This window comes from Bombus huntii, unplaced genomic scaffold (genome assembly GCF_024542735.1).
Source record: "Bombus huntii isolate Logan2020A unplaced genomic scaffold, iyBomHunt1.1 ctg00000058.1, whole genome shotgun sequence".
NCBI lineage: Eukaryota > Metazoa > Arthropoda > Insecta > Hymenoptera > Apidae > Bombus > Bombus huntii.
In genome coordinates this window covers 287,369-305,718 of record NW_026099319.1, presented here as the reverse complement: position 1 = coordinate 305,718, position 18,350 = coordinate 287,369, and the positions used below count along the sequence as shown (strand labels likewise).

The 18,350-nt window shown below is 34.0% G+C and overlaps 2 protein-coding genes and 1 long non-coding RNA gene across 11 annotated transcripts in view; 1 reads left to right on the top strand and 2 right to left on the bottom strand.

Moving 5' to 3' along the window:
* LOC126875779 (katanin p60 ATPase-containing subunit A-like 2) overlaps positions 1-14,096 on the bottom strand; it is a 224,301-nt gene extending 210,205 nt beyond the window's left edge. For all 4 annotated transcript variants that reach the window (XM_050638650.1, XM_050638653.1, XM_050638651.1 and 1 more), the window contains exon 1: positions 14,047-14,096. In XM_050638650.1, the coding sequence (XP_050494607.1) occupies positions 14,047-14,096 (50 nt within the window). The remainder of the gene's footprint in view (positions 1-14,046) is intronic.
* On the bottom strand, positions 9,497-11,135 carry LOC126875823 (uncharacterized). Its single transcript, XR_007693692.1, has 2 exons — positions 11,096-11,135; positions 9,497-11,012 (listed from the first exon to the last, which is right to left on the bottom strand). It is a non-coding gene; the product is annotated as an uncharacterized LOC126875823 (long non-coding RNA).
* Positions 12,884-16,579, top strand: LOC126875783 (katanin p60 ATPase-containing subunit A-like 2). 6 transcript variants are annotated; one of them, XM_050638667.1, is made up of 7 exons: positions 12,884-12,921; positions 13,345-13,534; positions 13,624-13,912; positions 14,089-14,257; positions 14,316-14,446; positions 14,642-14,841; positions 14,992-16,579. In XM_050638667.1, the coding sequence occupies exons 1-7, from the start codon at positions 12,918-12,920 to the stop codon at positions 15,350-15,352; spliced, it is 1,344 nt and encodes a 447-aa protein (XP_050494624.1). In that variant the 5' UTR covers positions 12,884-12,917; the 3' UTR covers positions 15,353-16,579. The 6 variants fall into 6 exon arrangements, with proteins under 6 accessions (XP_050494624.1, XP_050494623.1, XP_050494629.1 ...); XM_050638666.1 differs by having other exon boundaries at positions 12,897-12,921; positions 12,995-13,534; XM_050638672.1 differs by lacking the exon at positions 12,884-12,921 and adding an exon at positions 12,931-13,202.
* Positions 16,580-18,350: the final 1,771 nt, after the last annotated feature.

Below are 18,350 nucleotides of genomic sequence, written 5' to 3'. Positions count from 1 at the left end.
GCCCTTTTGGATGCTGTGTCCACCCTTGCTCCATTTATTGCGGTTGGTTAGCTCGTTCAAATACTCCTTATGCCAGCGGTTCCAAAAATGTTGTTTAAGCTGTTGGATATGCTGCCATTTGGAGAGTCGGTTCGATGGAATGTCTCTGAAATCTCGATCACGTAAGCACATTAATGAATCGCCAATGAGGAAATGTCCGGGAGTGAGGGCTAGGAGATCATTTGGATCGGTGGAGATAGGAGTTAGCGGGCGGGAATTGAGGACTGCTTCTATTTCTATGATAAGAGTATTACGGTGTTAAGCTCATATGTTTCTGTTTCTCCACTCGCGCTGCGCCATAATATCCTTTGATATTTCCGATCCTCTGGTCGTACGAGGAATTGCCGATACATTTTCTCGATCTCGCCAGTGAGTACGTACTGATGAGCGCGGAATCTAATTAATATACAAAATAAATTGTGAATTGATTCGAGAATATAGGATTTCCCCATTTTCATGATTATCGTGATTTTTGTATAAATATATTTTTGAAGATACTAATAATTAGGTACTTATAAATTAGTATTATCAATTATTTTGCATTTATAATTCCGCCTCTAGTATAAGTGTTAATTGAAAACTAACTTTATGTTTCAAAAAGTACTAGCAAAGTCGTTGAGTAACAAGCCACTGATGCTAACACAAATAGCATTGTCGTAATTAAATATTTCTAAATATTCATTTTTCATTTTGAACCTGTAGAAACAATTTATTATATATACTATTAGCTAAGTAATTGCATATTTAATTAAGTCGAAATATAAAACTTAGTTATTTTAATAATTTAAAAAATAAAAAACTGACAAACATTTCAATTTAATTTATGGTTGGAACAAAAGACATTTCATTAATTGAAATATTGCAACGCAGAGTACTTTCCAAAATACGCCGAGAGTATTCCTGATGGTGAAACGAGCGTTGCTTCATCGAACGCAGCTAAAGAAAACAACATCTATGTAGTTGGTGGTACGATGCCTGAAATAGAGGGCGATAAATTGTACAATACCTGTACTATTTGGGGTCCCGATGGAACTTTGATAGCAAAACACCGAAAGGTAAGTAATATATTCCTTTATGGCTTTGAATTTGAAAATATTGGGGCGAAGAAAGTGACTCTATCTAGGAATAATTTAGGAATATACATATGTACATACGTATACTATAACCAATTCTATAATTTACGGTTTATAAAATACGTTATGATACGGGAAACGCCCATTTTTGTTGTAATGTGTTTGTGTTGTATAAATTTTTCAAATACTTAAAATATTATTATACTTATTTTTTCTCCTTTTTAAACATTATTAAATGATAAGATTTTTTAATAAAAGAAAGTGATAAAAACGCTGTCAGTTATTAAATAAAAAATAATTAAAGTTTAGGAGTTGGTAACTTTGATATTAAATTACAAAAGTTGCAGCAATAGAATTAGCGACTACATTTTTATGTTATTAGGTACATCTATTCGACATCGACATTCCTAATAAGATTACTTTTCGAGAGAGTGATTCACTCAGTCCTGGTAACTCCCTAACGACGTTCGATGTGAAGGGCTGCAAAATAGGTATTGGCATTTGCTATGATATTAGATTCGAGGAAATGGCACGCATTTATCGGAACAAAGGTACAGTAACTTAATCGATCAATACTTAACTAGCAAAAAATTAAATATCTTTCTTAAATATATTCTATATAAAATTAATATAATCTGTAACTCTGTATAAACAGAAGCTTAATTTAAAAAAACCAGTATATTTGCTGAAAATGAAACAAATAAAAGAATTAAAAGCACAATAAGAGGACTGTCCTCGCATATTCAGAAATGATGGAATGTGAACCGTGCAACTACGAAGTTAATTGGTATTCGGTAGCTTCATATTTCCTGCTTCTCTGGGTTAGGTTGCCAAATGCTGATATATCCAGCGGCATTCAATATGACCACTGGACCACTGCACTGGTCATTACTTCAGCGTTTCAGAGCGAATGATAATCAATTATACGTTGCCTGCATATCACCGGCTCGTGTTCCTTAAGCAAGTTACGTCGCATGGGGACATACACAGTTGACCAATCCCTGGGGAAAGATTCTTTACGATTTGGAAACTCAAGAGAATATGGCAGTCACCGATATCAAAAAAAAAAAAAAAAAAAAAAAAAAAAAAAAAAAAAAAAAAAAAAAAAAAAAAAAAAAAAAAAAAAAACTGGCGAACCGTGTGTTACCACAACGAGACACGCGATGCTATTTGTCGCTTTAAATTGTGCCGCAACTCGTTTTTGAGATCTTTGCCAGGGGCGCGTTAAAACATGCTGAAAATATATTTCTGGCTTTTCTGGGGTTTAACTGAAATATGACAAATAACGTTGTAAAACATATGTACTTATGACTTACAGAGTAATTGAGTGTACAAAATATATAGTATACAAAATAGCCAGCGATTTAGGGCTTTAAAAGATCAAAAGGAAAGAAAAGGAAAGAAAAGAAGAAAGATAATATATTGTGGCAGTCTAAGTCGATCTAAGAAAATAGATAAAGGGAGGGAGGGGCAAAGCTAGTTAATCTGGAAAGAATCCAAGCGTCAATTTCAAGCATTTACAGAGAATCAAGCGGGCTGGTTAAAGTCGTGAGTTGAGCAATTATCCCGCGTTAGGTTCAATCAGGTTAGTCCCACGCGAAATTGATCCAACCATGCGAAAACGAGTGTATTCTGATTTCTGTCGCAGATACTTCTGGCTAGTGCAGTACCTACACGGTGGTTGTTGAAATAGCCGCTTCTCATCTATTTTCCCTAGCGCGGACATTATCCTTTGATCCCTTACGACTAACGAAGTTTTCTAAGATGTACGGCAGTTTGAGATTCTACTTGAAAATGATCATGATTGCGGTCTGTGTGTCGTCTGCTCTTCTTTTTGTCCTTCCGTTAAAGACTGGTAAGTTGATACTGATTAATTATGCGATCGAAACCCTATATAATGGCTACAAAAATGCCGCTAATATAATATTCCTTCTTTCTTGTATCTGTCTGCCTCTCAGGTCGTTTTACTAATTACAATAAGTAATTTCGACTTCTTTGCGCTCTCTTTTAACGCATTCGAGACCGAAAGAAATTCATATCAGTCATATATATATATATATATATATATATATATATATATATATATATATATATATATATATATATATATATATATATATATATATAAGAAAAATATATATACAAGATATATATACAAGAAAGAAGATACAAGAAAGAAGATACAAGAAAGAAGGAATATTATATTAGCGGCATTTTTGTAGCCATTATATATGGTTTCGATGGCATAATTAATCAGTATCAACTTACCAGTTTTTAACGGAAGGACAGAAAGAAGAGCACACGGCACACAGACCGCAATCATGATCATTTTCAAGTAGAATCTCAAACTGCCGTACATCTTCGAAAACTTCGTTAGTCGTAAGGGATCAAAGGATGATGTCTGTGCTGCGGAAAATAGATGAGAAGCGGCTATTTCAACAACCACCGTGTAGGTACTGCACTAGCCAGAAGTATCTGCGACAGAAATCAGAATACACTCGTTTTCGCATGGTTGGATCAATTTCGCGTGGGACTAACCTGATTGAACCTAACGCGGGATAATTGCTCAACTCACGACTTTAACCAGCCCGCTTGATTCTCTGTAAATGCTTGAAATTGACGCTTGGATTCTTTCCAGATTAACTAGCTTTGCCCCTCCCTCCCTTTATCTATTTTCTTAGATCGACTTAGACTGCCACAACATATTATCTTTCTTCTTTTCTTTTCTTTTCTTTCCTTTTGATCTTTTAAAGCCCTAAATCGCTGGCTATTTTGTATACTATATATTTTGTACACTCAATTACTCTGTAAGTCATAAGTACATATGTTTTACAACGTTATTTGTCATATTTCAGTTAAACCCCAGAAAAGCCAGAAATATATTTTCAGCATGTTTTAACGCGCCCCTGGCAAAGATCTCAAAAACGAGTTGCGGCACAATTTAAAGCGACAAATAGCATCGCGTGTCTCGTTGTGGTAACACACGGTTCGCCAGCTTTTTAAAAGCGCTCTCCGTCTGCTTTTTCCTCTCTTCCCTGTCTCTTCGTTTTTCCTTAACAAGCGAAACCATTTTCGCGAGGACGAGAGTACGGAAATGACGTACTGGCAATTTTGTTTTGTGATAATACAAGCAGCTCGGTTTCAGTGAATTAAACTTGACCCCAAGCTTCTACTTATCTATCTTCCTTTCCTTTATTTTCCCTTCTATATCGGTTTTGCGGTTTTCCACATTTCCATCACAATAAACCATGTTTTTTCTCGATTTTACATGTTAGCCAATGATTCACGGCAAAAGCGTCGACTGTAAAAATATTTGTAGTTGCAATAGCAACAAGTATGTTTTCTCAAATAGAAAATATTGGGAGCGTACACGCTGGCAAAACAATTCATGAATAGCTCGTCCTCTGCTTGTTATTTATTTCGATACTGTTAGCAAACAAATTCATGAAACATACTGGTAGAGCGTAAAATGAACATAAAAGTTTTGCGTACACTTGAGAGCTGAACTTTGGTTGTTATACGTATATTATACATATACGCATACAGTTATGTATATGTATATGTATATATAGAAAATTCCTTAGAACTTTGAGCTTAATAACATATTAAAATCATTAACATTAAGGAGGTGAACTTTACTTACCAATTACCAAAGTTTCTTCCGCCAAATAATACATAAAAATTGAATAAGATAATATAACTAGTTTTAACTTTTTTTTGTGTTATAATTTGAATCACTCGATTTATCCGACTGAGGATGGTCGATCGCAATCTCAATTTATACGTATTCTCATCGCATGAAATAGATCACATGAGGGATTTTCAAAAGTCGATGGAATATTAATCGCGATTAATTATTTGTAGGTGTATTCTGTGCGGCTAAAGCAGTCACCTAATGAATTATTGAGTACCAGGAATGTTAGCGGTAAACAGGATTGCGGCTATGAATGATTCTCTAATGTCTATATTAGAGATGAATTTGATAATTTATCCTCATAATATGCAATCCGCTTTTAAGTGGAAATCATAATTAACAATTTCTGTTTGATTAAATATGAAGAGCAGATAAATCGATACGCTTAAATCAATATTAGAATTTCTTAACATTTTTATCAGATATTTTAGCACTGTAAAAGCGTCGTAGTAGAGAAATATTAGGTTGTTTTAAAAGTTTTTTTCGTTTTATAAGATAGTAATAGATGTACAACATTTTTCGTTTTATATTATTTTATTGAATTACGTGTGATCCACCTTTTTCCAATTTAATGTAAAATAATATAGAATAACATAAAACAAAATATGTTGTGCATCTGTCATTTCTTTATAAAACGAAAGAAACTTGGGACAACCTAATAGGAATTTACTTTTATTATCCATTATAAAAATGGATTGTTAATCCTCTAGGAGATACGAACAATATAATTGCAATTAATAAGGAATAAGCTAGCATAACTTAAACCAGCTTTTGCAGAAAGCTATTAGCTGAAGATGTTTATTAAACAATGACAACATGAATTTTCTTAAGTACCCCATTTGGTACTTAATCTACTTCGTAAGTACTGTGTGTCCTAGCCTTCAAAGGATGCAATTTTAACCAGAATGTTTCACATTACTTACCCGTATTATTTCCTTGTAATATAATTTATATTTACATTATCTACGTTACGTTACATTCTACGCGTTAATGTAATGTGATTTTTATTTCTAATCGAAGTTATTCAAAATTTGTAGTATCTCAATAAAAAATTAACAGCCTGCAAAAACTTCACAGAAGCATTAGTATCTTCGAAACTATTTAATTCAAATGGCTAATATTCTTTAACAATATGCACTCGACGACGTTTATCGAGAGAAGTATGTGGCGTAATAGTTAAACTTTCAATTCATATACATATATCGTTTATGAAAAAGTAGTCATTCTGCTTTTGTGATCTGTGACACACTATAAATTCTCATAAGCTAACTAACGCGTAATCTTCTGTAACGTATTAATATAATATAGGTATGTATATCTCGACTTTGAGCAACCAATTGGTGCTAAATAAGCTTTAGTACATACTTCTTACACGTAACAAAAGACCAGTTAACATCTCTGCTCTTAAAAGAAAAACGAAAGAAGCTCTGAAAAGCTGCAGAGTTCAGGTCGAATAACACCAGCTCAGATAAATGACCCTCTAACTTACCTTTGTCCTCATCGACGTCAGCGATTTTAAAGCTAGTTATAAAGTGCACTTCTCAGCCAGCGTCCACGGCAGTCAATATTATTTAACGGGTCTTAACGCGATGTAAAAAGGGAAAAAGGAGGAAAGAGGGAACAGGGAAGCAAAGAGAAGAAACGAATTTTTCATTTTCTCGAAACTGGATCAAGTTTCAGGCTGCTCGCCAAAGAGTCTGTAGCTAACGAGACAAGATTAGACAAACCACGCTTTAAAATTGCCACAGAACTATAATAATCCTCGAAATCAATACGATTCGTCGATCCATCGCCTGATTAAAAAATGAGATAGGATGAAGCTCACTAGTCGGCCTTTGAACTTTCAATAGCGCTTACGGCTCGTATACTCTAGTTTGAATGCTACAATGTAAGCCAAGTCAGCTGTAACTAGCGTTCGCGTGATTGTCGCTATCTATTATTCACGCGTTACACGTTCACCAGACAAACGCGTCTACCGGTTGACATTGTTTTCTGTCCTGAGTTTCAAAGCAATTATGTTGCTTCGTGTAATCAAATCTCGCCAAACTAACGATAAGTTCTTGTTTGATCTTACACAGTTATTAAAACTATACAAGTTAAACCAATCTAGCCTAAACAAGTAATGTCGTTATATATTCTTTTTTAAATCTATATATTGTTTAATAAATCCTGGTTAGGATATAGTAGCTGACAAAAATATTCGGACAAATATATTTGTAGAAACATTTTAGGAGTGTATTATGCATAGTGGCACTATTTAATACTGTACTGTGACTATCATGGTCGTGTTGGTATTATTCGAAACTAATCTGAAAATCTGTATGGAATTTGTAAGATATTTAGTACGAGTACTGTGCATTACTGATATGTACACAGCCGAGACGAGATAACGAAGGTACTGCTCTCCATCGTTCATCGCTACGCGTTGCTAATAGCAACATATAATGCATATATATCTCGCAAAGACCATAAAAGTACCCAATGGAACCACGTTTAATATTTGATAATAATGTCCCATTACAGTTTCGTCATTTTCAATTAATTAAACACGACCCTCTCTTTAAAAATTAGAAGATAAAATACGTAATACAAATCTACTCGAAATCTTTTAAACCTTACGGACGACCTTACGGACCTTACTTATGGTCTTTAAAAGCAGCAGGGATTAGCAGAATATTAACTGCGGATTTTTCTTGGACCGCAGCATGCAATATGAAATATGGTTATTAAAATGTACACTGAAAATTTCATATCCATAAGATACTCGTGCTTGTAGAACCTTGAAAATGAATTCTTAACCCAAATAGTCGACCGCGATACTCGAGAAATTTTGTGAAGCTGACGTCAATACCAATATGTACCGTCGTTGTGCTATTATTTCGTGATAAACCGTATTGATTGCACTTCCATTTCACGGAATTAATTTTTCCACACAAAAAGTGATAACGATAATCGAAAAAAGAAAAATATACTACCACATTTCGTATCAGCATACACAAGCGCACTCGATTTTACACGAGTATACAATTTGCAAATTCGACAGAACGATCGGATTTAATTATTTTTTCGATATTTCAGGCATCAAGTTCTATTTACATATCGAACGTTGAAATACGGCGAAATACAAAATGTACAAACCACTCTGGACATTAATTAACTTTAAACGTTATTGATTAATTAAAGAAACCAACCATTGTGTTGATTTTTACATTTTGAAAAATTGTTATCCACTTTTGCTTTGTTTAAAAATTGAAAAAAAATACTTTTATTGTAAGTCACGAGTATCTCTTTTATTTATTTAAACTTTAGATCAAATATTACAATTTATAAATATATCATTTATTTAGATATACTTGTAATATCTGTTTTATAAGTTTGTACAACCATTTATCTATTTATCTATTTTATTTGCACATAATCTTTATAGACTGATTTTGTAAAGAATAAAAAATTGTGATTCTATTTAAAAACGATCGTGTCAGACTCAAGTGATAAGCGATATATATTTCAGCGATATATATATATATTCAGATTCCACTATCACATAAACGGTGCTATTGGAAACGTTTCACAACAGACGTCTTATAAGCGCCTGCGATGTCCGTCATATGTAAAGCTATACCACTGAATCACGGCCGCCATTTAGTGATTAAGGTCGATCACTTAGAGTTGTTAATCCGACATAATGGCGAGCAATACATCGAAGACATTATTGGAAACACAGTTACAGTTTAATTTCATTGAGCTTATTTGCAAATAAATGTGTACTATATATTTTAGAGGTTTTAAATATTATTGCTGACTAAACTTCGCATCTACGCATCATCTTTATTTAACTTTTTTTGCATTTTCTTATCGACGCATGAAGACGAAATGCGTAAATTTTATTATTTATTTAAACATTACTATATTGTGCTCAAAGTAGCGGAATATCGTTCTATTATCAATATATGAAGAACTAAAAGAATTAAAAAAGAATTAAAAAAATATGTAGTTCAATCAATACTTCGTGTATTTTTCTATCTCCACAAGACAATATCCGGACCAGTTACGCTTACAGTATCAACAAAGATTTGTCCAGCCATACGGAATAAGTCGTACTCAGTAGTTTAAAAGTATTAACCGCACAAACTCCAGAAACACTTTTGAAGTAACTTTCGAACCAATAAATCCCCGAACTAAGAACTGTCATATTTCGTCTCTATTTATCGAATATTGTGAGAAAATGCAAAAAAAAGAAGTTAAATAGAAAAAGTACTTGGAAACTTAAAAGAAAAAATCTCGAAAAATCTCTTAATACTTTTTACTGTCGTCTTGAGACGCACCATATGTTAAGCTTCTTCGTAGTTACAACTTTTACCGCAGATGTAACGAACTGACCAATGCTTCGAATGGCGCGCGCGCGTCAACGCCTACACTTAAATTTTAAATAAATGTTTTTAAATAAATGTTTAAAATAATACATTAAATGTATTAACTTTCTTGCGCAATTTCATTTAATTTCTTACGATATGGAGGGTTTAATTACGTTTAAGATATCTATTTGAATCTTTTAAATTCGAAGTTTTTTAAAAAATTACCTTAAACTTTATAAAATTAAATCGTTTTTCCACTTTGTTGTATCATAAAATAGTTACTTAAATTCAAACCTTACCGTCGTCTTGAAATATTCTATATTTTCCTCGTCTTAAAAAATCTCCCTACAGAAAGAATAAAGAAGAATAAAATCCCATACGTTAAATTTCGCGTGATTGATGGAATACATGACGATAACGAGAACTAACTAGCGACAACAAGCAACCATTAGCAAGGACAACTGGCGACTATAACCGTCGTCTCTACGATGTATGGCGACTAAGGAGAACAGCCAGCAACTACGGATGACATGTAACAACCAACTGCCCCACTTCTAAAAGGCAACTAACTTGCAAACCCTTTGATGGTTTCTGTAGCGTGATATACCCCTTGAACGTGGTTAAAGAATGTGGTCGCCGCTGGACGGCGGTTTGACAGCAAAGCGATCTCGCCAATTCAAAGCTTGACATTACAAACTACCGAGAATCATTAGGCTCGTTATCGAGCATCTAGCTTTCAGAAGGTGCTTTATCATATGATATGACTTCACGATATTTTTATAGCAAGAAGAATGGCCAACCTCTAACAAAACAAATTTTTACTAAGTGCTGCATGTGAGCTGCAGGCCGGCCTACTAGGGAAATTTGACGAATGAATAAACTAAAATATATACGAATATATTCGTTATATCATAAAATGCTCGCGTTATGTTCTCTAACACCATAGAGGAAACTAAATTTATATATTAAAAAATTGGAATACCCTCGTACTTCGCAGTCCATGTGTCCGAGCGATGAATTCCCTCCAAACAAGGAAAAACCAAAGGGAGGTCTTCTTCGAAGGACGTGAGAGGGTAAGGGGAGCAACGGGAACGATGATCACGCGATATACTGGCGGCGTACGTATAGAACGGCTGTTGCGAGAGAGTTCGCAAGAAACAAGAAGAAAAAAGGAATCGTAGGCCGACGCGACTATACGCTGTCGACGGACAAACAGCGACTGAGCCTAACTGAAACGAACTCTGTCGCAGTATGAGCACAGGCTACGTTCGCGGGTCGATCGAACACGTTCTGCGCCTTTCCTCGGCACCAGCGTCAAAACCACCCTCGACGAGCGCAACGCACTGGTGCACCTGCAATATTAACCACTGGTCTTTCCTTTTTCGCGCGATATTATATCAGCACCTATGATACCATTTCAAAGACCGCAATCAAAACATTAAATACCGCATTAAAGCCATACAATAATTCGCAATATTCATTCGTAAACGTTATTGTATATGTGCTTAATTAATCGTTATTATGTTTCGAATGATTTACTACCTCATATTCCATAAGCAGATATATGGTTCATTTTCATCTCAAGTACGATATAATTTGTAACAAATATTTATAATTCACAATGTAAAATATTTATAATTCATTGGAAATATTATTCTATCACGGTATAGTGGTCAAATTTCACATAAATCACAAACATATGGTAGTCAGAAGCTATACTCACGACATGACAAATCATGATGATGTCATGAAAAATGGCGTCCGTCCATATATATTCAAACGCAACGAACAAGTTCGAACTTTTCGAGAATAAACGATTTGTTTGATAACATCTGTCGCGAGCTTCTCTTCCTTTAACGATAACAATTGACAACTAAAGCTCGAGAGGCTCGTAAGGATGAACAGCGACGAGTATCTAGAAGCTATGTACTCACCTGGGCAAGGAGACTCCAACACCAAGGACGTTGGAAGTTTCAAGAAGCGAAGATGGAAACTGAAGTAGCACGTCAGGTCAACTCTGGCAAAAACTGCTAAAGAAAGAAAAATCCAACTAATTTGTTTCCAACAATAAAATGAAATTAATTTGTTTCACAAATTATTAACTGGATATTATTCAAAAATTATTCAAAATTCGCTTGATTGATTCACGGCCCGGGACACTTGGGTCATGCCATTTTGGTAATGGACGAAAATGGCAGAAGGAAGAACGACCGTTTTTTTTCATATTTCTCTTTCCCCGGGAAACGAAAGAATGCCCGAGCACCTTGTTTCATTTCTTCTCGACATCAATTTCAATCTTTTTAAACGAAATATAATCTGAACGATGAAAAGTTCATTCAAATAATGCTCCGCGCCAGACACTCACGAAAATTAAGAAGAAACACGGAAAATTCGCGAATAAAACGGATTTCTTTGTCCCAGTGAGATAATAAATCTCGTACACGTATTGGTTTTTAAAATCAATATATCCACCAATGTGCACTCGTTTAACAAGGGTGATGGAACGTGCCAAAAATCTCTCAAGAGAGTCTTGGCAACGGAAGAGTCGAAAATGTCACAATTATGAATGAAAAATTCGAATAGTTGCTGATTTTACAGTCGAAACCGATAAAGAACTCCAGATATTCCCCCAATTATTTTACAATAAATTCGCGAAAATGATCGATTGCTGACGTCATTGTATTCTAGAAAGATTGTAAAACGATAAGAATTTATTGAAAAAACTTATATTCGATGATAACACTTCTAATAAGAGTACTAAGAGGAGCGATTCTGTACTCACCTTCCTGCCTCGAAGTACCGAACGCAATTAACCGTCCGCCCAGGATGGAACCGTTCGGAACTTTTGTAAGTCACTGCACGGCCGCTGCTTATGGTGGAAATGTAATAGATATAAGTACAGAGCTCGTGAGCGAACTAAAAACGCGATAGAGAAGTAGAGAGAGGATGTTCCGTCCTTGTCTAATGACGCGCACTTGTACAGGAAATATGTAACAGCGGTATACGAGCAGCGTCAGTGTCCACTAGTGTGCATGCCTGATTAAACAAGGACAGGAAGTATCTATACATGGTGTTCTCTTTCTATTTCCATGTTGCATCCATCTTACTATACAGTACACACACTCAGCTATTCTATCATTATATTTGTGCGTTGCTTATGTGTGAACCAAACATTTCCATGACAACAAATCGTTTGTCTCTTGTTTGATGCTCGGTTTTCAACAGAGTTGAAAGAATTTTTTAAGAGAAACGCAATGGACGGGTTGTTTTTAAAGCAATAAACGGAAATTCTCGTATGCATTGAGAAACGATAGGCGATTTGAAAGTGTCACTATGAACGGTGATTTATCGATGCAAGGTAGTATGAATAAGATATTTTATAATCTGCGAAAAAAGGTAAGGAATATTCTAGATTTTAGATTTTAGAATTTCCACGTCACAGACGAGTGTGTTTTGTTATTTGATTTGTAATATTGCTGCAGTTCTCTTAATAGCTGTTCGTTTCATGCGATACTCGCACATAGTATCTATGACTTTTGCTTCTAACAATTTTTATAATTAGGCTGTATCAAATATTTTTAACGTTCGTGTTTCATGAAAAATCATGTGTAACTCGTTGAATTCGCAAATGTAACAAAAAATTACATGAAAAACCTTATATTATTGTAATGAAAAAATAATTATATTAGGAGGAGAGTCGTATTTCGGAACGTCATCGGAACATATTACACCTTATATGTGATTATTTGGAACACAATGGGTGAGTATATTATAATTAAAATATATTCCTAGTTCCAATTCTTTTGAATAGTGTCAGTGACCAATCGAAATAGAAATCAGTGGACATCATGGAGAGAGAAGGCGAAACCAAATTTGAAAATTCGACATCGGTAATTCAGTAGTTAAGAATAACTCAATCGATTATGTAGATTAACTAGTTATAAACAAATATATGAAGTATAAATTCAAATTATTCTTATCCATCTAAAAATTGGAAATTAAAAAGCAGAAGACAAGAAATTATCTTCGAGGATTTATATAGTAAATACATTCTTTTGCCTGTCTTACCTAGAGATAAAACAGTTGTTTGATGGTTATCTTATAGTGTTCAGTCATTGCGAAAAATATTTTTAATTAGTTAAAAACTATAATTAATTAAAAACTACATTTTTTATGTATATAGACGTTAGCGATGTATTATTCCGGGAAGCTCGTCTATCTCCCGAACATCGGGTTTGCGACAACATCGATTTGGAAATTATCGTTGCAGAGTATGAAAATTATTACAAGATGAAATTTCAAAAATATCCCATATTGTGTAAGAAAATAACTGGAAGGGAAATGACGAGGGAAGTGACAAATGCAAGCAAAACGTAAGAATTTAAATTATTTAACGATATTAAACGGTATTCAACGTATTCAACGTATCGTATTCAACGTATCGTATTACAATATGATCCAGTGTTTGTAGAAGTATTGAGACAAAAGCCAAATCTGTTAGTAAACAAGCGAGAAGTGAGCCTGTGAAAGAGACGAATCTACAGCAGAAGATAACTGATGACAATACGAATCATATTAATCTCGCAATGACAGTGACGTCAATATTCCCCAATGAGAATGATGGACGTTCATCAGAAGAGCTATTTAACGTCCCAATGGAACAATCCATGCAATCGAAGATATTGAAATGCGTTGAAAAGCTTTATTCAGATAATCCGGAATTACGAAAGATTGCTGAGGACATCTCATGCGTAAGTTATTTTCGATTAATATACGTATCGTAAAGCTTTTAAACGATAAAATTCCCGTCGATAAACCGTCCAACGTATATCGACGATGACGTGATTTCAGTAACGCTTCAAATATCAAATTACGTAACACTTACTTAATATAGAGAAGACGCCATTTTATCTTTGTATCGTCACAGGAGATCATAGTAAACAAATTAAATGTACATTGGGATGACGTTATAGGCCTAGAGGAATGTAAAACCGCTGTTAAGGAGGCCGTTGTGTATCCCCTTAAGTATCCTATCTTTTTTGATGGCCCGTTTTCCCCCTGGAAAGGTATTTTGCTGTACGGCCCACCTGGTACAGGTAAGATACTCGTATTCTTTTCATTTCTGTACGTGTTTACAAGAAATATACAAAACAGGGAAAACGAAGTTAGCGAAGGCAGTCGCGACAGAATGCCATTGCACCTTTTTTAACATAACTGCCAGCTCATTGGTCAGCAAATGGAGAGGCGATTCCGAGAAGTATATACGTGTAAGTTGCTTTGTCTATGTAAGTTTCTTTGTTCCTTTGTCTATGAAGGAGAGATTCTAGGTATAAAAAGATTTGATTTTATTTTTCGTCATTTATATATAAATAGAATAGTTGTTTGGAAAACGAAATGATATCATATTCGTGATGAGGCAATGAATTTAAGGAATTTCGAATATAATATTTAATGAATAATACATTTGTTAAACTGAACAGGTTTTATTTGAACTTGCCTATAGTCATTCGCCTACAATTATTTTTATCGACGAGATTGGCTGGATCGCCACAAATAAAGGAGACTGTATATTGTCTGAACCTGCAAAGAGATTCAGATCAGAACTTCTTTCTAGATTGGATGGATTAGTGTCTAATGAGAATTCTAATGTAGTTCTTCTGGCTACAACTAATTCCCCTTGGTACGTATATCACGTTATTTCAATGTTTTCTAAGTAGAAAATATCGTAATATTTCTCCAAATTCCAAATATGTTATTGTGTTGTTTGAAGTATTCCTTCATTATTATTAGTATAATAGAACGATAATATTTATTGTAAATATGTTATTAGGGGCATTGATGCAGCTTTACTCAGGCGTCTCGAAAAGCAAATATACGTATCATTACCCAATGAAGTTGCTCGACTTGGTATATTCAAATTATACCTTAGCAACCACTTATTAGAAAATACAGATATTGTAAACCACATAGTAAAATGTACTGAAAGATATTCTTGTGCAGATATAAAATTGCTTTGTAAGCAAGCGTGGCTACTAGAAATAAGCCCGATATGGAGGAGACTTGAAAAGAAAGAAACACCTGTTACCACTTTGAAATATGAATTAAAAAGTTATGAAATATTAGCAAAATTGTTAAAAAAAATGTCACCTACAGTTATGCAAATAGATAAATATGATACGTGGAACAAATAAATACGCAATCGTAAGGACAGATATTGAAAAATATAAATAAATGGATTATCGTTCGAGAAATCATTCGTATGTGTGTGCATGTGTGTGCGCGCGCGCGCTATAGGCTAAGTTTAAAATGTTCGGTTGTATTATATCCTTGTATTATATATGTCGGAGATGAAAGGAAAACCGGAGCCTTCCCTTTGCAATTTTGAGGAAGCCTTCTAATGCTTTAGCCTAGATTTTATCATAACTGTAATTAAGCAATTGTCATTTGTAATTGTTTGATATTTGTGAAAGCGAAAGTGGGTTCGAGGTGACAACTGGTCGCCGAACGTAGCCACGGTCACGGGATAAACGTTTTGCCTGACGAAGGTGTGGATCGGTTGTATTGTTCTCCCTAGAAATCACATAGAATTGTACTTTAGAGATGTCGATATAATGGGACACACGTTGTATTAGGAATCAATCTCCAGACAGAAACTGCCTAGTAACGGCGTTTGAATCTTTCTCGATGTTTCCAAAGAGTATACAACAAACTTTTGACAGAAATTGCCTAGCAACAACGATTGGAACCTTCTCGATGTTTCCAGCGAGCATATAACAAACAAATGCAATCGTATAGCGAAAAAGATTTTCATCAGATATTCATTCGTGTGATCACCTTGGAAAGTGATACATCGAGCAATTTACCGAGTGTCTCAGCAATTGTAGTTTGTGTTTAAAATTATTCTACACATAGTAAAGAGTTATCCTGTTGACCGTGGATTCGTTTGAACCCCGGAACATTGTTAATAGCGTTAATTAAATTCATTATTCGTGAAACTTATCAATCGTTAATCTCATTATACGTTAAATTCATTATTCGTAAGACATATTATTCGTTCCTCTTATTGTTCGTTAAACTTATTAATCTTTAATCTAATTATTAGTTAAACTTATCGTTTGTTAATCTTATTATTTATTAAACTCATTATTCATAATATTTTGTAAAACCTTGTTTATTCGCGTAAATATATTCTCTGTTTCGTAAAACAATGGCTAATTCAAACGAAGGATCATTACGCGCCTTAAATCCTAATGATAACCCGACATATATATGTGAGTGTATTTTATCAAAAATATGTTTTTTATGTTTTCTTATCTTAGTAATTATTTTTAAAAAAGCCTTAAAGTCTTATATGAAAATAAAGCTGTTCTTTATTTCAAATAATTGAAGTAAATAAATACAATGAGTTTTATATTTTATTATATCTTATATTATTGTTATATTGTTATTGAAAAAATTGATATAATCAACAGTTCTTCCTGTTCTCTTGATTGTTTCTTGCTTGTTTCAAACCATGGTAATAACCTACAAAAGAAATAACATAGTCCATTGAAAATTTAATATACAATAAAATACTTATATGAAATAATTACCTGTGTAATATACCATGCAACCACTAATATACCATGACATCAACATACTTGAAAGTGCGTCTGTATCATTATCTGGTAATCTAGTACATTTTATTAAAATTTCGTATTTTTTTTCCAAATAAAATGTTAAACTTATTCCAAATTACTTATTAATATTAGAAGTATTCAGCATTCCATTAGAATTTTTAAATTGTACTTACTTGGCCATTAATTGTGATGGTAAAGGAGGTGCAGGTGGCATTATATCAGTCATCGAATTGAAAGATGGTCCCGGTATGAAGTGATGTTTATACGCATTTGCTTCTTCAGAGTCACAATCCATTTTTTCTACATTATATTTTTTCGAATTTACATTTGTAGAAAAATTAGTCTCACAAGTCTCATCGTTCTCTTCATTGAATTTCTCTTCCAAAGCTTTCTTTTGTTGTCCTATTTGACTTTGCAAACCTTCTGATTCTAAAAGAGAACTCAACTCGACTTTCTGTGTATTACCATAGCCTAAACACAGAGTAAAAGAAATTTTTGTCATTTAATAGAATGACTGAGTGCCATTCGGTTACTGTCCTTACAGGCAATGTATTAGAATTTCCCGTGCATAAATGTATATGTATAAATGTTTGCCTTGATATATGTAGTAATAATCACTCGTCTAATGAGGAGAATTATATTCCAAGCAGCTAATAATGAACAATAAGTAACATGCATGTTTATGGTTCATGACCCTATATCCCACGGGTCTCCCCATAGACATTGACAGGTACTCCTGCCCAGTTAAGGACCTGCTGAATGACACTGTGATAGACTATGCGAAAGCCTTTACTTCATATATATATGTATTTTTAGTACATTTCTTAATTGACATAACCATCATGCTAAAGGTATTACCTACAAATTTTACAACACACGTGCTGTTGAGGTTATTCGGTGTGTAAACAGAGAAAACACGTGGATAAATTGTAAGGTAGAAAATATATTTAAATAGAAGTGTAATAAGTAAAAATACAATTTGAGCTGGTCCAGATCCGCACGCTAGCTGTGTTACCTAATAACTGAAAAACCCCGAAGCCAACGTCGCCTGTCTACTGTTTATGGCCTGACTTCGTCGCAGTCTTTTGTCTACACGCTGTCGATGGCTTCAGTGCTTGAGAAAACTAAAAAAGACCAGATGTAGAGTTTTCTTAGAAGTGAACTTCAACACCCTCCCTAAAACTCTACATCCCTACAAACAATTATCTCAAATTTACAAATTATCTCTTAATATTTTCTAACTCTTGTCGTAAATATCTGAAAATTAATTTGTCAATGCCTTCTCAAGTACATTTGCCAGCCGCCTTTCTCTTTTCCATACAAATTAATTTATTACACAAAAAAAAAAACTAGAAGACTAAACAGATCATGTAGAGTTTTTCCTCTTTTTGTTTGAGAAGTAATAATCACTTCGACACCCTCCCTAAAAACTCTACATGTTTACAAACAATTACATCTTAATATCTTTTTTACTTTTCAAACCTAACTTTTTCCTTAAATATTCAAATCTCGGTTTTGGCAATGCCTTTGTACATATATCCGCCAATTGCTCTTCGCTTGTTACATACGT